Source organism: Arachis stenosperma, chromosome 3 (assembly GCF_014773155.1).
Source record: "Arachis stenosperma cultivar V10309 chromosome 3, arast.V10309.gnm1.PFL2, whole genome shotgun sequence".
Classification (NCBI taxonomy): domain Eukaryota; kingdom Viridiplantae; phylum Streptophyta; class Magnoliopsida; order Fabales; family Fabaceae; genus Arachis; species Arachis stenosperma.
Genome location: NC_080379.1, coordinates 154,109,475 through 154,134,138, shown reverse-complemented (window position 1 = coordinate 154,134,138; position 24,664 = coordinate 154,109,475). Strand labels below are relative to the sequence as shown.

Genomic DNA, 24,664 nt, shown 5'->3' with positions numbered 1-24,664 from the left:
TGTCTCACTTTCCTCACGACTGTGTTGTGCATAGTCATACATGTAACTTTCTTGAGCCCACTCTAAATTCCTATAAGCGAACGTAACGAACATTCCCGATTAATTGTTAGCTAATCAGTTAATTTGAATCACTTTTTAAATTTTAAAAAATACGCATTGTCGCTCTACTAAAAAAGAAACATTCAATAATCAACATAAAAAAATTATCTATTTACTTAAAAAAACATTTAAAACTGTGTAAAAAAACATCTCTTTAATAAAAAAAAAGTTAAAAAATAAAAATAAATGTCATAAAATCTAAAAAATAAACATCCAGTAATTTACATAAAAAATTATAAAAAAAAACATATATTAGAAATTCTGTAAAAAAAAATCCAAAAATTAAAAATAGTTTAAAAAAAAACATAAACATACTGCAAGAGAGCGCTATGGTAGGAAGCAGAAAGGAAGAACGTAAATAGGAGTAGAAGAGAAAATAGGAGGTGTGCAATTATTATTTTTTTAATTTTAAAATTAAATTTAAGAGTGTCTTTTTTGTGTAATTATATCTTTTTATTATAGCTCACATTATAATCAGTTGAAATTGGCTAACACGCTAGTGGTTCCTAGATTTTTTCATTCCCAAATCCCAATTATGTGCGACCAATAAACTTTATTCAGCCAATAAGGTATAAATGCCTATAAAATTTTAATAATATTTAAAAATATAGCAAAAATTAAGATTATATTTTTAGTATTTAGTAATTTTTTTAAAGTGAATACTATGGTGTCTATCACTTTGTACCTAAGTTACTAAAGAAGTAAATAAATTATATTTAATAAATTTTACATGATTTGTTTTTTATTTTAAATATTTTATTTTTTATTTTAAAAGAAAAGTTAGGCAATTTAGACACCATAGAACTCACTTTTTTTTAATTTGATTATCTTTTAAATTAAAAATAATACTAACAAATAATAAAAATATGATTTTAATTTAAATTATCTTGTAAATTATTAAAAGTTTAGTCATCATAATAATAAAAATTATATTGCATTCAATCAGAAATGCTCAGACACTTTATTGATTTGTTGTGTTTATCTGTCGAATATGTATTCAACACGATACTTGTTCAACACGCGTTTTTATCGTATCTAACCGTATTTTAAAAAAAAAATTAAAACACACTTAAATATCATCATGTGTTAACATATGTAGTCTTATTCTTAATATATATTTTTAAAATAAATGTAAAAATAGTATATATTATTATTTATCAAAAAAAAATATTTTAAATATTTTATACAATTAAAAAATATGTTAAAAATAATTAAAAAATTAATTTATAATTTAATATTAATAAAATATTAAAATATTATTATAATTTATTTAAAAAAATACTATATATTTTATATATATATATGTATCTCCATATTTTATCGAATTTTAAAATTTGTGTCTCTATATATTTTGCATTGTATTGTATCTCATATCTTATGTTTATATCCGTATTAATATCCATATTTCATAGTAAAATACATCATATATACACAGTATATAAGAAATGGGAATATGCTTGATTTCACTTACAGAGAGATAAAAAAAAGTATAATACAATTAAAATATAGCAATAATATGCATCTGAGTTTTCTTTTCTTTTTTCTTGGATATAAAATCATTTTGAGTGTTTCTATTTTATTGTGCTAACTGGTTTTTTTAGTAAATAAAATAAATACTAAAAATACTATAATAGACACATTAGGATTTATTTATATTTATAAATTTTATTATATCTCTTATTTTTAACATGGACAAATTAATTATGAACATATCTCATTTTTAAGATAGACAAATTAATTATGAATGTTTATGTTTCAAAAAGTTTGATTTGTATTAATACTTTTGTATTAAATAAAATATTAAAAAAATTTTAAATATATATCTCGTCCACATCATAAATGAGATACATTATGTTCTACTTGATTTTTGGTAATCTCGACAAGATGTCGAATCAAGTTTGTATTAAGATCTTAGTTCGGAGAGCAAATACGATTTCTCTAAAAAAGAGTGGACTCAACCTGAAAATTATTTAGTATTTGTGTCGAAACAATCTGTGTCGAAATGCTTGTAGCAAATTGTAATTGTTGAAGGTGTAGTGAGAGTAGCAAGAGAATGTGCAGGTTCAGAGAAAACAGAGAAGAGAAAGATGAAAATGTGACTTAAATCAGAAAATGGCAAAACTCAACTAACTGTGAGGCATGACAAGCCTTATATACAAGCATAGATACATTATCATACACATGCATAGCAGCTGATAGTGCTCCACTATAACTACTTTGTGATAAATATCTCCACTAGCTAACTAATTTAGCTATTTATTAGTCTCTCATCTCATATATCATGTAACACCTTCCCTCAAGTTAGGAGTACAAATGTCTAGTAGTCCTAACTTGCCGTAGAGAGTGGAGAAGGTTTTCGGTGCAAGTGGTTTTGTCAATAGGTCTGCTATTTGTTCATGAGTCGAGATAGGAAGTAGGTGGATGAGTTTTTCCATCACCTTGTCCCTTACCACATGGCAATCAATCTCAATATGCTTCGTTCGTTCGTTAAAAACTGGATTGTGAGCAATGTGGATAGCTGCTTGGCTATCACAGTATAGACTAATAGGTTTCTCTAGCTCAAAACCCAAGTCACTTAGGACTTTCTTTAGCCAAATTGCTTCTCTAGTGGCTGAGGCCAACGCTCAATATTTTGCTTCAGCAGAGGATGATGCCACAGTCGTTTGTTTCCTGCTTTTCCATGAAACAATCGAATTTCCAATGTAGAAACAGTAGGCAGATATGGATCTTCGTGAATCAGGGCATGCCGCCCAATCAGAGTCACTAAATCCTGACACTAGCAGGTCAGACTTGGACGGGAAGAACAACCCGGTTGCAGGTGCCATCTTGATGTATCTCAAAATTCTATATGCTGCCTTAAGGTGTGAAGTGGTTGGTTTCTCAAAAAATTGGTTGAGCTTGCCAATTGCGAAACTGATTTCTGGCCTTATGTTAGCCAGATAAAGGAGTTTGCTAATTAACTTCCTATATGTGTTGTTGTCAGGTAGAAATTCCCCCTCATCTTTTGTCAACTTAGTGCCATAATCCATTGGGTTCGAAGCTGGTTTGCACTTCTCCATTCCAGAGTCTCGTAATAAATCCAAGGCATATTTCCGTTGGTATAAGGCAATACTTGCCCTGCTTCAAGCAACTTCCATCCCTAGGAAGAACTTTAAATCACCCATGTCCTTGATACAAAACTTCTCATGCAACAATGTCTTAATGGAATTGATTTCACTCATGTCATTCTCTGCCAACACCACATCATCTACATAAACCAGTAGTGCAGTGAAGCCACTGCTTTGGTGTTTGGTAAATAAGCTGTGATCAGACTTCGATTGGCTGTACCCACTCTCCAATAGAACAGATTTCAACATATTGTTCCACTATCGACTTGCCTGTTTTAGGCCGTAAAGGGACTTCCGCAGCTTGCAAACATGATTGGGTGGGGCATTCAACCCGGGGGGATGTGCATATAGACCTCTTCCTCCAACTTACCATGAAGAAAAGCCGTGTTGACGTCAATCTGCTTAAGAAACCAACCTTTGGCAACAGCCAATGCAAGTACGACGCGAAGCGTGCTGAGCTTTAAAACAGGACTAAAGGTATTGAGGTAGTCAATGCCGGGTACTTGGGTGAAGCCTTTCGCAACTAGTCGCGCCTTATGTCTTTTAATGCTCCCATCGGGATTGTGTTTGAGTTTAAACACCCATTTGCAGCCGATGGCTTTCTTGCCAGGAGGGAGAGCTTGAATATCCCAAGTCTGTAGTTGCTGTAGTGCATCGAGTTCATCTTTGATGGCATTCCTCCAACAAGCATGAGCTACGACATCCTCATAAGACCTTGGTTCTTTGTTAGTGGAGATGGCTAGGGAGAAGGCTCTATGTGATGCTGAAAGTGCATTATAACATAAGAAGTGTGTAAGGGGATATTTGCTTGGTGGGGCTGTGGAGACACTCATACATTAAAAATCTTTGAGATATGTAGGTTTTCTATGCTCTCTTGTGGACCTTCTTAAAGGAATAGGATGTTGAGAGTCAATGGTATGAAGATGATCTGTGGATGTATGTTCAGTTGTGTCTCTACTTGAATCATTACTAATGCATGGATCAATGATGTGTGTGGTGCTTTGTGTTAGTGGAGTGGGTGCAGAATCTGCTGTTCAGACAGATATTCGTGTGTGTGTGGATGCTGAACTTGTAGTAAAGTGTATGAATATGTATCATATGTGAAAGGGTCAGGCATGGAATGAATCCGTGATGATATAGGATGTGAATACATTGTTAACCATTTTGGTGAAAGAAAAAATAGTTTCATAGAACTTTACATCTCTGGACACAAAAACTTCATTTGAGTGAAGATCTAACATAACAAAACCTTTAATGCCTTCCCTAAATCCCAAAAAGGTGCACTTCCTTGTCCTTGGGTCAAATTTTTTTCTCCCTGCCGTAATGGTGTTAGCATATGCTAAACACCCAAAGACTCTCAACTGTGATATAGGGGGCAAGGAATGGTGCAAAATCTGGTAGGATGACTGATTTTTTAAGAAAATAGATGGTAGCCTATTTATCAAGTGAATTGCATGTGCAGTGGCATAATTCCAGTAGCACTTAGGAATGTTTGAGTGAAATAAGAGTGCCCTGGTTACAGCAAGAACATGTTGGTGTTTCCTCTCAACAATACCATTTTGTTGAGGGGTCTCAACACATGTTCTTTGATGAATTATGCCACTGGATGCATAGTAGTCTGGCAATAAAAATTCAGGTCCATTGTCAGTTCTCACCTTTTTTATAGTTTGATTGAATTGTGTTTTAGCGAAGTTGACAAAAGATTTTAACAAATTTGTGGCTTCTGATTTAGCTCTCATGAAATACAACCAAGTGTACCTATATTTGTCATCCACTATTGTTAGAAAATACCTGTGACTCCCTGTGGACAAAATAGACAAAGGTCCCTATATATCTACATGAATGAGTTCTAGGCAATATGAGGCAATCTTATTACTTGTTGCAAACGGCAGCTTTCTTTGCGTTGCCAAGTGGCAAGCGTTGCAGGGTAACATCTCAGTGTCATTACAAGTAGTGAAATGATAAATTTTTTGTATTGATTTCAAGCTATTTAATGATGGATGCCCTAACCTACAATGCCAAAGACTTCTATCCTGAGTGCCTTGAATGCTCATGATGTATGGTGCAGAATTTGTATGCAATGAATGTTCCTTATTGAGTGTGTAGAGGCCTCCAACAACCTCAGCTTTGCCAATCATTCTCAAAGAGCTGCAGTCCTGTATCTCACACAATTTTTCAGAAAAGTTCATAGTGCAATGTAGTGAGCCTGTAAGCTTGGATACTGAAATTAGCTTGAAGTTGAATGAAGAAATGTATAGTGCATTTTTCAAATACAATTTTTTAGAAAATACAATAGTTCCAATTATACTGCTTGTAGTGTAAGAACCATTTGGTAGTTTCACAATAATTGGATCTATTTATTGATAGCTTTAAAAATCATCCAAGGTATATGATACGTGATCTGTAGCACCCGTATTAATTATCCAGGATTTGCACTTTTGTTTTGAAATGTTTAGGGCTTTAACACTTGTTTTGAAATGCAAAACATGCACCAAATTACCTTGATGAGGTGGTGACTGCTGTGAAGTCACAATTTGGCTGGTACTATGAATGTTCCTTAGTTCATGCGTGTGAAGCAATGCCAATAAAGCTTCTTTCTGTTCTGCAGTAAATCCAGAATTGGAAGTCTCGGACTCTCCCAAATGTATAATGAGTTCTCCATTTCCAACCTCAGTATCTGCTGTGGCCATTATGTTTACAGCAGCTTCTCCACCATTCCTTTGCCTCAAGTGTGGTGGAAGGCCATGCTTTTTATAGCATGTCTCTATGGTGTGTCCCAATTTTTAACAGTGTGAACACTGCATTCTTCCTTGTTGTCTTCCTCGACCACCTCTCCCTTCAGCTTGTTGCCTACCTCCTCTACCTCTTCCTCTCCTTCTATTCTAACTGAAGTCCATAGTGTTTGAGGAAGTTGCAGAGTATGCCACGAATTTATCAGTTGAGATAGGTTCCAAGCTATATGTTGCTGTCTTTCCTGCTGAGAGAGCATTAAAAGAGCTGTGTGGATATCGGAGAGGGGATCCATGAGCATAATTTGGGACCTTACAGCCGAGTACTGGTCGTTCAAACCCCTTAAGAAACGGGTAACTTGATCCTCAGACTTGTATCTTCTCACAACACCTAAACCACACTTGCAATCCTTTCCACATTCACATGAAGGAATCATCCTGAAATTCTCTATGTCTTTCCAAATTTATCTCAATTTAGTGAAATAGGTTGTGACATCCATGTCTCCTTGTCTAACTGCATAAAACTCCTCGTGTAATTCTGCCACCCGAAATCTATCACCATGATAATACCTGCATTTTAGGTCATTCCATAGATCGCTAGCAACGTTCATCCATATTACCGATTGCGAAATGCTAGGGCTCAACGAGAGGTTTATCCAGGCTACGACGTAGATATTACATCTTTTTCAAGATTCAAACATACTATCATTTTCATCAGGCTTTGGTAAACTACCATCTATGAATTTCAATTTATTCTTAGATTTCAACGCTAATAACATCGATCTACTCCAAGAGCCATAGTTTTTCCCATCCAAAATAATAGGGATAAGAGGAGTACCAGCGCTCTCAAAAGGATGAAGAAAGTAAGGGTTTATTGGATCTTGACTCGAATTAGCGCTGTTCCAAGTCAGTTGAGCTTGAATTGACGCGATTTGATTCAGAATTTCAGTAATTCTTTGTAACTCTACCGCAGAATGTGATGAACTCGAGTTCGCAGTGAATGGTTCTGCCATTTCTCCCCTAATTTCACTGATTTGTGAAATTGGAGTTCTATGCTCTTCGTATTGATTATTGAGGCACAGAGATCAAGTTTTTTCTTCCTCAATTCTTTGCTTCTTGCACATGCTACCCTCTTTGGGTCCATGCTCACCGCACCATGTTGAAGGTGTAGTGAGAGTAGCAAGAGAATGTGCAGGTTCAGAGAAAACAGAGAAGAGAAAGATGAAAATGTGACTTAAATCAGAAAATGACAAAACTCAATTAACTGTGAGGCATGACAAGCCTTATATACAAGCATAGATACATTATCATACACACGCATAGCAGCTGATAGTGCTCCACTCTAACTACTTTGTGATAAATATCTCCACTAGCTAACTAATTTAGCTATTTATTAGTCTCTCATCTCATATGTCAGGTAACAGTAACAAATAAAAAAATGTACACAAATAAAATAAATGTTTAATTATTCTGTTGGTCCCGATAATTTTGTAAAATTTTTAATTAGGTCCATATACTTTTTTTCCTTTTAATTGGATCCCTACACCAATTTTTTTTTCAATTAGGTCCCTCTTGACAGTAATTGATTTAGTTGTATAGGGACCCGATTAAAAAATAAAAAATTGGTAAAGGGACTCAAATAAAAGGAAAAAAAGTATAGGGACCAAATTAAAAAAAATGGTGCAAGACTCAATTAAAAGAAAAAAAAAAGTATAGGAACCTAATTAAAATTTTCGCAAAACTATTAGGGACCAATAGAGTAATTAAACCTAAAATAAATGAAGGCTTTAATAAAATGAAAGAATAAAATTAATTGAAAAAAAGAAACAAAATGCTCAAAAAAAATATAATAAGTTGACGGAAAAATAAAAGAACAAAAGAAATAAATTAAAAACACACAAACAAAAACAAATGAAATAAATTAAAAGTGGACCTCTGATACTCACGTATATTTGTACTCTGATTTTTTGTGTGCATCAATGTGACTTAAATTTTTGCAGAATTTTTGTGATAATGAGATGTTTAAATTGAAGTCCTAAACTTCTTCTGAACTTTTTCTATTTATAGAGCATAAATATAGATTTTACAGATTATTTCTCTTCTCACGATCTAGCTTTCTCCTTTTTCTCAGAGTCTTCATGACCCATGACCTTATCTTAACCATAAAGAATCTTGACGCCAAAGTTTGACATTTCACGTCTTTTCTTACCTTAGTCTCCAAATCCTATGTCCTGTATAACTTTTTTGGATAAAATCACGTGCAATTATCACATTTCGACTTTAGAAAGTTTCAATTTGACTCATTTTATAGTTGACTTCCACTTCCTTATGGTCACATGTTCAAGACTTTCAATATAGATTAACCCATATGCTATAATATTCCGACTTGCACAATACTTCGACTTTTATACAGGGGCGGACCTAGAAAGGACGAGTGGTGGCCTTGGCTCCCCCAAAATTTAAGAAACTATATATATATATATATATATATATATATATATATATATATATATATATATATATATATAACAAGGAAGCTCAACACAAACAGTAGAGCGGAAAAGAAGCTAACAAACAAGTAACCTGTAAAGACAAAGAATAGAAACATGTCCCTAGTGTTATCTCCGACATTGCCATCAACAACAAAAGGGATTCAAACTACACCATTCTCTATAACAGAATGTTCCAAATAACCGAAAAAAATATATGAGCCACTTGTTGTGGTCTCTTTTCCTGCTAGCAACACATGTCCAACTCTCAAAATGTTCTTTTAGTGAGCCCGAAATAGACCACAATCTCCCAAAGTTAGATAGCCATCAACACCACACCTACCAAGTAAACTCAGCCCAGAAACAAGTGATGTATATATTAAACGTCCTTTTTACACATAATGCATATGTTATCACCATGTCCAACAATTCCCCGTCTATGCAATCTTTCTTTGGCATTCACTATCCCTATCAAAGTAAACCAAATAAATAACTCCACTCGTGGTGGAACCAAATCTTTTCAAATAGTTCTGGTGAAATTGTAGCTGGTAATTTTCTCTGGGAGGGACTCTGACTGCATTACCTACACAAAGAAGTTAGTTAAAAAAATACATTCTTTGTCAAATTTCCACACAACTCTGTCTTGCTTATCATGTGCTAGCTTAATAAGCCTTAAAATTTTATGTAATTGATCCACTAATTCCAACTCCCATTGGTATAACTCTCGCCTCCACTGGAAGTTTCAGATATATTCTAGCCCATCCCAGAACCACAATCCTTTATAACAGATCTTTTTTGGTTTGAAATAGAGAAAAGTCTCGAAAAATTCATCTTTAACAAACCACTTTATAGCCAGACATCCTCCTAGAATCGAGTCCTCCTTCCGTCTCCCACCTCCATAGATAACCCCGCAATCATCTTATTTCTCACATCACTATCCCTGACCTGCAGCTGACAGATATCCTTCCATGAACCCCCTCTAGTAGGTAATGTCTGAGCCGTTAACATCACATTGGGGTTCAAGTCATAGCAAGAACACATGACCTTCTTCCATAGTAGTAGACACTCCTCTTTTGAGAACCGCCACCACTACTTGAAAAGAAGTGCAGTATTTCTAATCACTGCATCACCCACCCCCAACCCACCCACCTTTTTAGGGGCTTGAACTAACTCCCACTTAACTAATGCCAAACCATTCATACCTTTCTCCTTGCTCCACAGGAATCTCCTCTGCAACGATATCAACTTGTCTGATACTGCCTTCGGCATCTTATACAGACTCAAGTAGTACACTGGCAAGCTGTTTAACACAAATTTAATAAGGACAACCTTATCTGCCTTATTGAGTAGTTTTTTCTTCCACAAACTGAGCTTCTCCTCAAGACTGTCAATAATCGGTTTCCAAGTTTTGACTAGTCTTGGGTTTGCTCCTAAAGAAATGCCAAGATATCTTACTGAAAGACTGGCCTCCTTACACCCCAAGTAGCTGCACATGTCGGAGGTCCACTGCGGTTCGCAGTTGATTGGAATTAAGCTTGATTAATCAAAGTTAACAGTCAACCCTGACATCATCTCAAAGCACCTTAGCAACTTGGCATAGTTTCTGATGGTCTCCTCCTCTAGTGGACAGAATAATATAATGTCATCTGTGAATTGTAAATGTGATGTCTCTGTATTGTCCGTTCCAATCAGCAGCGGCAAAATACATTTGTTTCTGACTACCTCCCCTACCATCCTATGCAGCACATCAACAACTAGAACAAATAGAAATGGAGATAGTGGATCACCTTGTCTCAAACCTCTCTCCATCTTAAAAGGTTTAGATGGTGAGCCATTTACCAAGATTGACATAGACGCTGTGCCAATACATTCCTTCGTCCATGTCCTCCATTTCCAACCAAAACCCATCTTCTACAGCACAATATCCACAAAACTCTATTTTACCCGATCATAAGCCTTCTGGAAATCTAATTTGATAATTGCTGCTTTCTTCTTTCTACTCTTTAGCCAGTGCACTGTTTCGCATGCAATAAGAGCTCCATCATGAATTTTCCGCCCTTTCACAAATGCGCTTTGGGTCTCCCTTACTAGACTTGGCATGACTGATCTCATCCTCCTAACCATCACTTTGGAAATTATGTACTTTATATACACAACCAACCATGCTGATCGGCCGAAGTTCCTTGATCTCCTAAGCTCCAGTAAACTTAGGTGCTAGGGCCACCCAAGTAATATTGGCCTCAGAAGGTAATCGTGACGATCGAAAGAAATCCAGAACAGCTGTAACAAACTCCACACCAATCTTATCCCAGCACTTTTTAATGAAATTCATGTTATACCCATCATTCCCTGGAGCCTTGGATGATTCACAATCCCAGACGGCTTCTCTAATCTCCTCCATTGTTGGTATTCTCTCCAGAATTATCGAGTCTTCTTCATCAATCTGATTTACTAGACCATCCCTAAAACCCACTACCGATGATCTCTCCTGGTGATATAGATCTTTATAGAAATCTCTGATGGCAATCTTGATCCGAGCTTGATTTCTTATCAACCTACCATGAATTACTAGAGCATCAAGTCTATTCTTGCTCCTTCTTGCCGATGCCAAGTTATGGAAGTACCTAGTGTTCTTATCCATATCTTTCGCATGCTTGGAGCGTGACATTTGCTTCCAGTGTATTTCTTTTCTGATATACCACTGCTTGCAACAGCTTACTAGTGCCTTCCTTCTAGCCTCCACTGTATCATCATAAACTCCATTTCCTGCCAACTTGTCTATCTTCCTAATTTCCTCCTCAAAACGCTGAATTTTCTTATCCATGTCCCCAAAATTGTCCTTATGTCATCTTCCCAGAGGTACTGTTAAAGCCTTCAACTTATCTGTGAACCGTGCCTCACCAAGATTCCTCTATTCTTCCCTGACCATCCTTAGAAAATCGTCATATGTAAACCAGGAATCTAAGCTATGAAAGGGCCGTGGTCAACCTCTGGATATAGTATCTTCCACTATAATTGGGCAGTGGTCTGACAGGCCTCTCAGTCCTCCTTTTAGCCGAATCTCCAGAAACTCCTCCGTCCATTCTACACTCACTAAGACTCTATCAATGCGACTGCAGGAGCGGCCTCTAAACCAGGTAAACTTACGATCATGCAATGGTAGATCCACTAGCTGCATATCTTGTACCCAACACTTGAAGTCTTTTGCAGACCCTGTTAGCCTATCCTATCCTTTCCTCTCTTCAACTTGTATAACCTCATTGAAGTCACCCATGTAATATATTGGTACTTGACATACACCAGCTATAAAGCTCAGTTCCTCCCACACAGCAATTTTTTCTACTCTATTATGAGCACCATATACCAAACAAAAAGCCCAAGAAAAATCATTTTTCAATAGGACTCCTTCAACACATAACCATCTCTCCCCTTTGTAGCAATTATTTATTCTAAACAGCATAATATCTCGCATTAACACCAACCCTCCGGACGTGCCTTCCGAGCCTACATACTCCCACCCCATAGCATCGCTCCCCCAAATACGTACTACATCATACTTAGTCACAACTAGCATTTTAGACTCAAGCCAACCTAGCATATTCAGCTTCTGTTTTGTTTTGAGCTCTTTAAATATACTCATCTTACCAACCCTCCCTAACCCCCTAACATTCCAAGAGCTAAAAATCATTTTAAATCTTTGGTACACACCTTTTTGAGCTTTTTTGGTCTGCATCTTCGCGCCTTTTCTTTCTGCTTAGCCAAACTCCTCTTTTGGGCAAGCGCTTCATTATGTTCTTGTAGAATCGCCATTATGTCATCATCTTCATCGCACTACACTGCTCCGGATTCTACTGCTAGGTCCCATGCCCTTCTATTTTCAATCATCTACTCTTCTCTTTCCAGACTCTTCATATTACTGAGTCTCTTGTTTCTGCTGCCAGCATCCATCCCTAGCCCATTATCGCCCCCGCCCTCCTCAAGTCTTGCAACAGCTAGAGGCATAGCGTCTTCTAAAGCTTCATCACTGTCTTCTAGGATCTCTTCCCGGCCGACTGCAGCATCCTTCCCCGGCGCTGGCTTCGTCTGCTGGGTCTGTCTCTCGACCCCGTCTTCCCTGGAGGAGCCAACTCCTATCATCACCAGCGCGGAGTTCGTTGAAGGCTTAGGGAGACGGTCCGTTGATTCCAGCTCAGCCACACAGTGCCCAGTCACAACATCAGTCGCGTTGCACTCAGCCCGTCGGCGGTCTTGCTCGCCAGCTCGTGCGCTCCTTTCCCTCGTGGTCTAGTCTCATCAGCAGCCTCCAGGTTCTCTCCTTTAAGGCAAGCGTGAGTTGCGGCGCTTGATCCAGGAGATGGAGAGCACCCATCTGGAAGGAGCCCGACCCGGCCTCCTGATCCAGCCTTCCGCGTCCTCCACATCAGTCTCTGGGCCTGCAGTTGATGAGGAGCGGCCCAATCTCCTTCCATCATCACTTGTGCCACCTGATTGATTATTGGGCCAGCCCTTCAGCAGGTTTTGTTTTTTTTTTTTCTCCAACAGCCACCAAAATTCAGCCCATCAAACCCATAATCCCAACTAACCATTTTTTTTAGATTCAGCATCAATGAGTAAATCATGACATCCCTTGAAATTTGCTATTCCCTCCCTAACAGAATCCTCCGTTATCTTTGTAGTTTTAAATTCAATTAAGTTACAATAACTCCACTCATTCAAAATGTTAATGGAAATTACCAATCTACCCTTTTCAGCTTCTTCCTCTCTTGGCATCACCATCAGCCCCTCAACCACCGGATCTCTGCTTGCTACTGGTGTTATAGAATTCAACCTGCTCGTACCCAAAATCTCGCATGCTTTTGGGAGACCAAAAGTGCTAACATCGTCAAGCTGACACTCCGATCCATAACTCTCGTGTCCAACCTCCTTAACTAGGACATCGAACCCTCTAGTACCAACAGTGATGTGAATTCACTCACTGATAATGTCCATAATACAAGTGTCAATTTGTATCCGTCCCACACTGAACGATAGACATGATTTCGTGGCTTCGTCGTACCCAACAACTTCGCCCCATTGACTACCAATCAATTTAAACGTCTCCACAGACCACGTATATAACGGGACATTGAAACACTCTAGCCATACCCTTCGAGTTTCACTACGCTCTTCCTCCTCCCATCTCCAAACGCTATGGAAGAACTTCAGAATATTGTTCATTTTAAACGTGAAGGCTTCTTCCGCACCTAAAAAGCTATCAAACGTCAGGAGAGCTTTGTAAGCTCCGAGTTCTCATACCTCCACGACTTGCGGTAAATTCTTTCCTATCATGGCCCTTAGAGACTTATAGTCAATAGCCTTTGTCGTACCGCCTATTAGACTTCTCTGCAACCAAACCAATTTCTCTTTTGCCACTGGCACTCCCATCTTCTTCATCCACCCATTGCCGTGAAGGTCCCCTTTTTCCCCTCTTTCCTTAGCTCTTTCACCTCAGTCCCTAGATCCCTTTCGATAACCTCCTGTTGAGTTTGAACTTTAATCGTATTCTGAACGGCATGTGCCACCTGATATCTCTGAGTATTCGTCGCTTCCTTCGTACGTCAATACCAAGCTTCTCCTCCAAAACAACCTTGCCTCGTAGCCTTATATATGAGATATGTGTTCAAAAAATAAAAAAAATATTATGTAATTTAATAGTTTTATATGTATTACTGTTTACTATATGATGAATTTATGTCTTAATTGTTTAATTCACTAATATTTTTTACTTAACTAATTTAATATCATACCCAAGTCTTTGTACCTTTCAAATTAGTTTTTATACAATAATCTCTATATTTATTTTTTAAAAAATTATTTATTTTTTATATTATTGTATTTAACATTTATATTATTATATTAATAATGACTTACGCAGTTATATTTTGGTAATCACATTATGTACTTTAGATATTATTTTTTTGTAAAAAATACTCATTTTTTTTTCTAAATTTATATTGTTAAAAGAATTTTTTTTTAAAGATATCTTATATCTTATATTCTATAAGAATACTGTGTCTTTTAAATAATTAATAATTTATAATTTATTTCTAAATTTTTTAAAATTTTTAAAAGAATTAATTTTAATTAATAAAATATGTAATAATTTTTAACTAAACATGTTATAAATTATTGGTATTGTATAATTTTATAATATATTATTAATATTGTTATATTTCTTTTATATAATTATCATATTAAAAATAAAATTATAAAAAATTATAATTATATTTATATATTTTTTTGATAAATCTTTTAAAAAATTAATTCTAATAATTATATGTTAATTATTTTTATAAAATAAAAAAAATTATCCAAAATTTGATTTCTCTATATTAAAATTTCTGATCCGTCCCTGCTTTTATATAAATTGATCGACGTTTTGTTCCTCTATATTAAAACTAACTCTACTTTTTTTTAATTTGTTTTTAATTAGTGGTCCAAAAGTACGCATAGTTAGATCTCAATGCTTGTGTTTGGTGAGTTCAGTTTTGAGTTATCTAAATTGGGCTCTTCCATAATTCGTAAGTTTAAGTGATAAAACAAACCTTTACTCGAATCTTACTTATTGTTCATTATTTATTACTCATATATCTATAATTATGTTTATTTGTACAAAGTAATGGATGAAATCAGGGACGGACCGGTGGTCTTGGCCCTCCAACAAATTTTAAATTCATATATTATTATAATAAATACATCATATAAAGTAAAATTTAATAGCGTAATAATAATAAAAAATAACTAATATTCTTTATATATTAAAGTTTAAATTTTTTTACATATATTTATATTATTTGTATTTTTTATTTAATTTAAAATCCTTTTTACATTTATTTTTTTAAATTAATTTTAACTTTTATAATCATATAAAAAATACTTTAATATTATTTATAATAATATTATTTTTTTAGTTGGCAATTTAGTTGTTTTTTTTCTATTACTTTTTACCTTCTATTATTATATAAAAATACTTTAATATATTTTAAATTCACATAACAAAATTGTTAGTGAGATTAATTTATATTATTTTATATCATATTTTATAATAATATAAAACATAAAAATTAAATTTGCAAGTAAATTAATTAACAAAATATTTAAAAATAAATAATTTTATATTTTATTAGATGTAAAATCATAAAAAATTATAAAGATTGAGATAATTTTTTTTATTTAATAAATATTTATTAATTTTTTAATTAAAAAATTAATTATAATTATATTTATTATTAAATATATGATATTATATTTGATTATACAAAATTTTAATTTTTGACCTTTCGTAGTCAAATTCTTGAATTCGTCTCTAGATGAAACAATATGCTAATAAAATGTATGTGTATTTCATTTCAATAATCACGAATATAATGCATATGGCTGGCCCAACAATCAAGCTAAACAAAGCATGCCGTTAGTTTCAAATTACGGTTTCTTGAATCCAGAGAATCCGGAGTAAAATTTATGGCTTATTTTAGGTTTTTTCTATAATGGTGAAAATTTATCGTATAAAATTAATTTTGGATGCATGACATATATTATTATTTAATTTTAAAAAATTAGTTTATTTTATATAAATAATTTAATTAAAAAGTCAATTGATATAGTTATGATGTTAGATTTTTTATCGTGTTTTATTTTAAAAATAAATTGATTAATTTAAATTGAGAAATTATAGTTAATTATTTATTATATAATTTTTTTAACCAAAATTATAATTAAAAATTATTAAAAAATAAAATTATCTAGTATATTAAACCAATTCAATGTTAATCAGATTTTTTATTTCTATTATAAAATATAAAAAAATTAATTCTAAAAAAATTATGTTATTTTTTAGGATTTAATTTTTTTTATTATTTTTCATAAAGTTTGCACAAAATTTACCTATCACATCTTATTTACATTTTGTCTATGGACTTAACAAACTTGTTTATGTTTTAATACGATTTAAACTGTGTTAGTATATTTTTATTTTTTAATCAATTTAATTTTATTTAAATAATTAGAATTTTAAATTATAAAATTTGTATTAGTTTGTAATTTAAAATTTAAATAGATATAATTTAAATTAATAATTTATAAAATTATATGTATTCGTATTATTGTACTAATATGATTAATTATATTTATTTGATTTTAAAAAAAAACAGTTGTTAATTTTTAACTAACAAATAAATACATTTATATTATTTTTAAATTAAAATTTTTTAAATAAATGTACTCTTATTATTTTAATTTTTTAATTTAAATAAACATATTCGTATTATTTTAAATAAAATTTAAAATTAATATAAGTTGATTTATTTAAAATTTAAAATTTTAATATTTTAAATAAATATACTCTTGTTATTTTAAAACTTTTTAAATTTAAATAAATGTACTCATATTATTTTAAATAAGTATATTCTTTTAATTTGAAAATAATAGGAATGTATTTAAATAAAAAAATTAACAACTATTATTTTTTTAAATTCAATAAATATAATTAGTTATATGAGTACAATAATACAAATACATACAATTTTATAAATCATTAATTTAAATTATATCTATTTAAATTTTAAATTACAAATTAATACAAATTTTATAATTTAAAATTCTAATGATTTAAATAAAATTAAATTGATTAAAAAATAAAAATATACTAATACAATTCAAATCATATTAAAACGTAAATAAGTTTATTGAGTCCATGAACAAACTTTACGTAAATAAATAAGTTTAGTCCATGTGATTGGTGAATCTTCATTTATCTATAATTATGTTTATCTGTACAAAGTGTTGGATGAAACAATGTGCTAACAAAATGTATGTGTATTTCATTCCAATAATGACGAATACAATGCATATGATGCTGGGCCCAAAACTCAAGCTAAATAAAGCATGCCGTTATTTTCAAATTACGGTTTTTTGAATCCACAGAATCCGGAGTGAAATTCATGACTTATTTTAGGCTTCCCCATGACCTAAAGATAAAGATATAAGTACATTTTGTTGTAGTCACCAGTTCAGAGCAACATTGAATTCAACCTTGTAGCTTAGTTTATCTTGGGTCTCCTTGGTTGGCAGGCATGGCAACATTAGCCACAAATGGTGATGAGAGCGAAGAGAGGCATGCTACCATGGATTGGGAGCAGCTATCCTATGCCGTAATCCCAACGGATTACATGTACGTGATGAAATCCAATCCAGACGGCACCTTTTCCGATGGAGCTCTCGTACCATTTGGAACCATCGAAATCAATCCCCATTCCTCTGTTTTGAATTACGGACAGGGATTGTTCGAGGGGATGAAGGCATACAGAACACCAACCGGTGAGGTGCAGATATTCAGGCCGGAGGAGAATGCCATTCGCATGCAGATGGGAGCTGAGAGGCTTCTCATGGCCTCACCAACTGTTGACCAGTATGTTGATGCTGTCAAACAAGTTGTCCGTGCCAACATGCGCTGGGTATGAATATGACTTTACACGTTTACCCTTTTTTTATTTTTCAATTTGACGAGCATGCATGCATGCAGGTGCCTCCTCATGGAAAAGGAACACTCTACATTAGGCCATTGCTATTCGGAAGTGGATCTGTCATGGGTATTGCACCTGCACCACAAACCACTTTCTTAATATTCACCAATCCAATTGCCAATGCCTACAAGGGAACCTCTACTTCCTTAAGCTTGTTGGTTCATCATTCACTTCCTCGCGCCTTTCCCGGTGGAACTGGCGGAATAAAAAATATAAGCAATTATTCACCGGTAAGTTTAATTTATGTACATAGTGGTAACATTATAGAGATAGCTAGAACTTACTTTATTTAACACTCATTAATTGTTATTAGAATTAATGAATGTTAAATAAACATTTTCGTATATATAATTGTATAGGTATTCCAAGTGGTAAAGGAAGCAAAGGTCAAAGGATTCTCTGATGTGCTGTTTCTAGACGCAGTAGAACACAAGTATGTTGAGGAGGTTTCTTCATGTAATGTTTTCATAGTTAAGGGTGACAAGATTTCAACTTCACCCACCGCTGGAACAATTCTCCCCGGAGTCACAAGGAAATCTATCCTTCAACTTGCTCTTGAATTGGGCTACCAGGTCCTGTTACGCTGCCCAAGTTATAAATTACTCAAATTAAATTGACCTTAAACATGCTTCTAATTGATGTGATGAATCATAAATTTGTGTAGGCCGAAGAAATCAGAATTTCAGTGGATGAATTTCTTGAAGCTGATGAGGTCTTTTGCACTGGAACTGCTGTTGGCATCTCTGACGTGTGCAGTGCAACCTACATGGATAAAAAGTAATCCTTGTTCAAATTTGTAATTTCATCATAGTATATAGTTATTTACAAAACTAATAGGTTAATTAATTGATACGGGTTAATTTGCTTGCGTGCAGAGTTGAATTCAAGACAGGAGAGAACACAGTGACGAGGAAGTTGTTTGAAACGATTAGAGGGATCCAAAATGGTCTAACAGAAGATAATAGGGGATGGGTAGTCAAGATTGATTGAGCTATGTAGGTTGACTTTTTTGTTGGTTATTGCTCCGACATTGCATACAGCAATTTGTTGATAAACAAACTCCGCAAATTGTTCATTATTATTATTGTTATTATCTATTGTTTTTTTTCTTTTAAATAATACTCTACAATTAAGTTAATTATCCAATCAAATTTAACTAGGTTGATATAACCTAATTAATTGATATTTACACGTATTACTTCTAACTGTCTTTTGGCTAAATACATCACTAAAAGCGAATTTCGATTTTCTTTTTCTTCTCACCTTTAATATTGTTTTTTCTTCTTTTTCTTATTTTTTTTCATTTTTCTCTTTTATTATTGTCATTGTCATCACCACTATGCCACCACTTCTATTTCCTCCTCTTTCTTTTTTTATTTGAATTTCTTCGATCCTCTCCTTTCTTTTCCTCCATCATTATTATTATCATCATCGGTATTGCTATTGTCATCATTGTTTTGTTCTTCTTATATGTATAATAGGTTAAATCCAGAATGCACCAAAATTCTTTAATGACAACGACACACAAACAAATTCATTTCAAAACAAGTTCATATTAGAATACATCAAAATTAAATTTAGATTGCACCAAAATTAAATCTAAAATGCATCCAAATTACTAAATGATAATTCAAAACTCCTCCTCCTTCTTTTTCATTATCATCTTCTTCTCCTTCTCCTCCTCTTCTTTTTTTTTTCATCTTTTTTGGGTAAATGATCAAATTTGTCCCTCAAAGATCACTCATTTTTTTTAAATTAGTCATCAAAAATTTTTTTAATCAAATTCGTTCTTCAAAGATTTTAAATTAATCATGTTAATCTTTCTGTCATTTTTTTGGTTGATGATGCCAAAATTTGTTAATGTAGTATGTTAAGTAATACTACAAAACACACATAAGAGTTTTAATTGACTATTAGTATGAAAAGTTTATGAAATTATATCAAATTAAAGCCTAATCGAAGGAAGAACTTGAGGCATTGAAATTTTTCAAATTGGGATTGATTTGATCTAATTTTATAAATTTATCATGATAACTGTCAATTAAAACTACTAAAATGACTAACTTAAAATCTTTGAATGACGAATTTGATTAAAAATATCTTTTGGAGACTAATTTAAAGAATGAGTGATCTTTCGAAGACTAATTTGACCATTTGCTCCATCTTTCTCTCCGTTATCATCGTCACCACCACCATACCACCACCTCCACCTTCTCCTCTCCTCCTTTTTTTCTCATTTAAATTTTTTTGATATGTTCCTTTCTTTTTCTCCTCCTCCATCATCATTATTATCATCATTGTTATTGTTATTGAAATTCTTTAATAATAACGACACACAAACAAATTCAATTTAAAATAATTTAAGACGAGAATGCACCGAAATTAAATGTAAAATGCATCGAAATTCAAATTCAGAATGCACCGAACTCAAAACTCCTCCTTCTTCTTCATTATTATCATCATCTCCTTTTTTTTTCTTATTCATCATCTTCTTGTTTTATCTTCTTATTATTCTTCTGGTTTTACTTTGTTAACAAGAATAAAAAAATCAAATAAAGAAGAAGAAAAAAATTCATAATACTACAAAATTATTAGAAAAAAGAGGAAGAAAATAAAAAAAATATAATAACAACAATAATAAAAGAATGATGATTAGAAGGAAACACACGAATAAGAAGAAGAAAAAATACAAAAAAAAGAGAAACATGAAGAAGAAGGAGAAGAAGAAGAAGGAGGAGGAGAGAAACACGAGTACGTAGTTGGAACCTATATTTACGCTACTAATTGTTACTGACTTTGGATCAACTTGGTTAGAATTTATTGTTAAAAAGACTTAAATGTATAATATAACGGGTAGTGCTAGGGAGCCAATGGTCTAAGTGTACAATATGTACAACGGACTAAATCTTTGGTTCATAAATAAAATAAACATCACCCATATTATCTAGAATAACCATCCGGATACTAGGATAAATAAACATCTCAGTCATAAAATCACTCATCCTAAAAACTTAAGCTGATTTTGGGATTCACCAATGATCAAACTCCTGACCTTCTGGATCTAGAACTCTAATATCATATCATGAAACCACTCATCCCAAAAGCATAACTTAATAGGACAATGTAACAGTAATGATTATATCTCTAATACTTTCTAAACCTCCATTGTACACGTTGTATACTTAAGTCATTGGCTCCCTGTACTTTCCCATAATATAACTATTTGTTTTTTACTTTTTTTATCTTCACGAAAAGAACAAAATTGTTGTACGGAGATCAATAATTTGACCAGTACATGGAATTAGTAAATTAATTAATGATATACGTCATTAAGACAAACGACTCTTCATCTTCATGTATATGTGGATGTTGGAAAAACCAAAAGGGTCAAATTAAAAATGTATGAATATTTTACACAAGTTTGCCATTTTGGTAGTTGGCAGCAATGCACACCTAATTACTCGCGTGACTCTGACTTGGCCAATAAACAATTCAGAAGCCACCGATGAAGTGAATCAACATGCTAAGGTGGAGATCATCAATTTTGCAACGAAATTGTAACTTGACACTATTCTTTATACATTTTCTATATACAATACACAGTTCGTGCGAAAAAGTTATACAAATATCCAATGATATCTAATAGTACGTGAAGTGTTTGATTCTCATCATAATCACTTCTATAAGTTTTAAAAATGGTAGTAATAGGTGATTGGCATGCCACTTTGGACTCCTTCAATATTAAAGGATCCTTTACAAATACAAGTAATAATCGAATTTTGAATATTTCAGTATTTGATGCATATATATAAGGTCATTGCTACGAGGCATAACATAGTGTTGGTGATTTCTTGTTGCAAGTTGAACACAATATGGATCCTCCTCCTATTCTAACATCCTCTGATTCTGCTGCTACCAGGTACCTTATGAAAGCCATTAATTAAAGACTATTAACTTTATGTATAGAATTTGTTTCCAATTCTCTTCCACCCCACATGTAGTAGTGCTGGTGAAGAAAGGCATGCAGAAATCAAGTGGGATGAGATTGGATTCGGTATAGTTTCAACTGACTTCATGTATGTCATGAAATGCTCAAAGGGAGAAGACTTTGGAGATGGAAGCCTCATTCCCTATGGAAACATAGAGCTCCCTCCATCTGCTGGAATCTTAAATTATGGACAGGTTAGAAATTAAAGGACACAGTATACAACATATAATAATCCTTCCTCTATCATACCTTCATTCCAATATATATCGAAGTTGTTATTATGTAGGGAGTGCTTGAAGGGCTAAAGGCATACAGAACAAAAGATGGGAGTATAGTGCTATTTAGACCAGAAGAGAATGCAAGGCGCATAAAGATAGGAGCAGAGAGAATGTGCATGCCATCTCCATCTGTTGAACAATTTGTTCATGCAATCAAGAAGACAGTAATTGCAAACAAGCGTTGGGTACCTCCATTTGGGCAAGGTTCACTTTATATTAGGCCATTGCTTTTGGGAACAGGAAGTGTGTTAGGCTTGTCTCCATCACCTGAATACATGCTTCTCATATATACTACTCCTGTCAAGAGTTACCACAAGGTGCTTTTATTATTATTTTCAACTCCCTTTTTCTTTACTCATTGTACAGTTAGGAGTTTGGACTAATAACTTCACTTTTTTTTTAGGGTCCATTGAACTTGGTTATTAAAGATGAGCTCTATAGAGCAATTTCTGGCCCTGGAGGAACTGGAGGGATCAAAAGCATTACTAACTATTCCCCAGTAAGTAGGACAATCCCATCATTTGATTTTATCATTTCTTCATTGTATAAATTGATTTGAAGTATAAAGAAAAAAAATACAAAGTTACTGTTAAGTGCTACTCAAGCAGATTAATTTAATGTAACATATATATGGATTGTGGAGTATCACTGCTTCTAGTAAGGGTCTAATGTTGTTTGCTGTAGGCTTATAAAGCATTGAATGAAGCAAGGGAAGAAGGGTTCTCTGATATATTATACTTAGATGCAGCAACAGGAAAATTTATTGAAGAGGTCACCGGATGCAACATCTTTGTGGTCAAGGTACAACAGAAGCTATGCTTTTGTTTGTTATATCTTTATGGAAGAACTAGTAAAATCATCTCTCAGTTTTTTCTATTGATTCAATAATGTATGTTTGGATTATCTTGTGAAGGGTAATAGCATTACAACTCCAGAAGCAGTAGGAACTATTCTTCCTGGAATCACAAGAAAAAGCATCATTGACATTGCCATTGATTTGGGTTATCAGGTGACTTATTACATTGTTGTTTCCTTCAATTAGTATTGAAATCAAGAATTAATTAGAAACTTTTGTCTATGAATAATTCGTAGGTTGAGGAGCGTGGTGTTCCAGTGGAAGAATTGTTACAAGCTGATGAAGTTTTCTGCACCGGAACTGCTGTGGTTATCAACCCTGTTTTCTCTGTAACCTATAATAAAACAAAGTAAGAATTAAGAAGCTATATCTTAAATGCTGTTTTATTATATTGTGTGTTGTGTAATGTGTATTTGCGCAATGCAGAGCCAAATATAAAACAGGATCAGGAACAGTATCTTCAAAATTGTATGAGACACTAACTGGAATTCAAACTGGACTAGTTCAAGACACAAGAGGATGGACACTCCAAGTTGATTGAGCAGAGCAAGAAGGATATCTGTTATTTTATTTCCAATGTATCTTTTGAAATACTATATAATGGAGCGTAGGTCATGTAATTTATCTGGTTATGCAAATCTAGCATCGTTACTGTTATTATTATAACAAAACAATATAGCTTTTGGATTTTTTTTTTTTAAGTGTGTGCGCCATTGCTTTTTATCATCCTGCCATTATCATGATTCATGAATCATATTTTTCGATTATATTCAATACAGAACTTCTCTTTTCTTTATTATTATATTTGTTGCAGCACTTCTAGACTAAGATGCACATGTGCAAACTCAAAGAATGGTGGTTTATCTTTTATGAAGGGTTATTAATTTTCTTTTTTAACAAGTATTTTTCCACCGAAGAGATTGTAATTATTTAAGCTTGTATTTTCAAATGAAGACAACTCTAGTCTCTAGGTATATTCATATATACGATTTTTTTTTAAATCTTCTTTAAGGGATCGGATTAGATTCATAGGAGTGGATTTTCACTTTCATGTTAGATTGGGAGTAACAATGTAACACACTTCAATATCTAGTTTTTTTTTTTATAAAAAATAAAAAAAAATAAAACACCGTACATGTTATATTAATCAGACAGTCAAGATCGATTTTTAACTTTTTATAAAATAATGATTTATTTATATCTCTTTCGTTTTAATACATGGAGACCACTTTAATAAAGATATTAAAAATATTTTTTTTAAATGTTTATATATGTCATGTTATTATTGGACATTTTTATTAAATTGATTAATTAATAATTTATTTTTTAATAAGCTAGAACAAAATCAATTTATTATAGCAACAATAATAAACTCAATTGTCTGCATTATAATTATTAGACCCGATTTGATCCGTGATGGTTTTAGTGGCTAAGAGAAGGGGAGGGTTGAATCTTAGCCCCCTTTTTGCTTGCTAACACTTGCTGGACTTTAGAGGAGACTTTTCTGTTTTATCTCGTCCCTAGTCACGAGACATTTTCATTTTGTCTCGTCACTTGG

The 24,664-nt window shown here is 33.2% G+C and overlaps 3 protein-coding genes across 8 annotated transcripts; 2 read left to right on the top strand and 1 right to left on the bottom strand.

Moving 5' to 3' along the window:
• Positions 1-2,723: 2,723 nt before the first annotated feature.
• On the bottom strand, positions 2,724-3,158 carry LOC130966941 (uncharacterized mitochondrial protein AtMg00240-like). Its single transcript, XM_057891762.1, has one exon. It carries the CDS (start codon positions 3,156-3,158, stop codon positions 2,724-2,726), a length of 435 nt encoding a protein of 144 aa, XP_057747745.1.
• A 14,241-nt stretch (positions 3,159-17,399) lies between these two features.
• LOC130966182 (branched-chain-amino-acid aminotransferase 6-like) lies at positions 17,400-19,011 on the top strand. Its single transcript, XM_057890957.1, has 5 exons — positions 17,400-17,915; positions 17,984-18,214; positions 18,344-18,556; positions 18,649-18,761; positions 18,860-19,011. The coding sequence occupies exons 1-5, from the start codon at positions 17,535-17,537 to the stop codon at positions 18,972-18,974; spliced, it is 1,053 nt and encodes a 350-aa protein (XP_057746940.1). The 5' UTR covers positions 17,400-17,534; the 3' UTR covers positions 18,975-19,011.
• Positions 19,012-21,487: 2,476 nt separating this feature from the next.
• On the top strand, positions 21,488-23,805 carry LOC130969145 (putative branched-chain-amino-acid aminotransferase 7). 6 transcript variants are annotated; one of them, XM_057894751.1, is made up of 9 exons: positions 21,488-21,541; positions 21,846-21,903; positions 21,989-22,166; positions 22,259-22,567; positions 22,654-22,749; positions 22,935-23,051; positions 23,164-23,259; positions 23,343-23,455; positions 23,533-23,805. In XM_057894751.1, exons 1-9 carry the CDS (start codon positions 21,505-21,507, stop codon positions 23,645-23,647), a joined length of 1,119 nt encoding a protein of 372 aa, XP_057750734.1. In that variant the 5' UTR covers positions 21,488-21,504; the 3' UTR covers positions 23,648-23,805. The 6 variants fall into 6 exon arrangements, with proteins under 6 accessions (XP_057750734.1, XP_057750733.1, XP_057750736.1 ...); XM_057894750.1 differs by having other exon boundaries at positions 21,986-22,166; XM_057894755.1 differs by lacking the exon at positions 21,488-21,541 and adding an exon at positions 21,629-21,749.
• Positions 23,806-24,664: the final 859 nt, after the last annotated feature.

What these genes read in the sequence shown, in the direction of transcription:
- LOC130966941 (XM_057891762.1), bottom strand. Translation starts at nt 3,158, where the DNA reads ATGGAGAAGTGCAAACCAGCTTCGAACCCAATGGATTATGGCACTAAG.
- LOC130966182 (XM_057890957.1), top strand. Translation starts at nt 17,535, where the DNA reads ATGGCAACATTAGCCACAAATGGTGATGAGAGCGAAGAGAGGCATGCT. An exon ending in TCCGTGCCAACATGCGCTGG is followed by an intron (nt 17,916 to 17,983) that starts GTATGAATATGA and finishes GCATGCATGCAG; the next exon opens with GTGCCTCCTCATGGAAAAGG. An exon ending in GCAACCTACATGGATAAAAA is followed by an intron (nt 18,762 to 18,859) that starts GTAATCCTTGTT and finishes GCTTGCGTGCAG; the next exon opens with AGTTGAATTCAAGACAGGAG.
- LOC130969145 (XM_057894754.1), top strand. Translation starts at nt 21,680, where the DNA reads ATGGTAGTAATAGGTGATTGGCATGCCACTTTGGACTCCTTCAATATT. An exon ending in GCATTACTAACTATTCCCCA is followed by an intron (nt 22,750 to 22,934) that starts GTAAGTAGGACA and finishes TGTTTGCTGTAG; the next exon opens with GCTTATAAAGCATTGAATGA. An exon ending in GCAACATCTTTGTGGTCAAG is followed by an intron (nt 23,052 to 23,163) that starts GTACAACAGAAG and finishes TATCTTGTGAAG; the next exon opens with GGTAATAGCATTACAACTCC.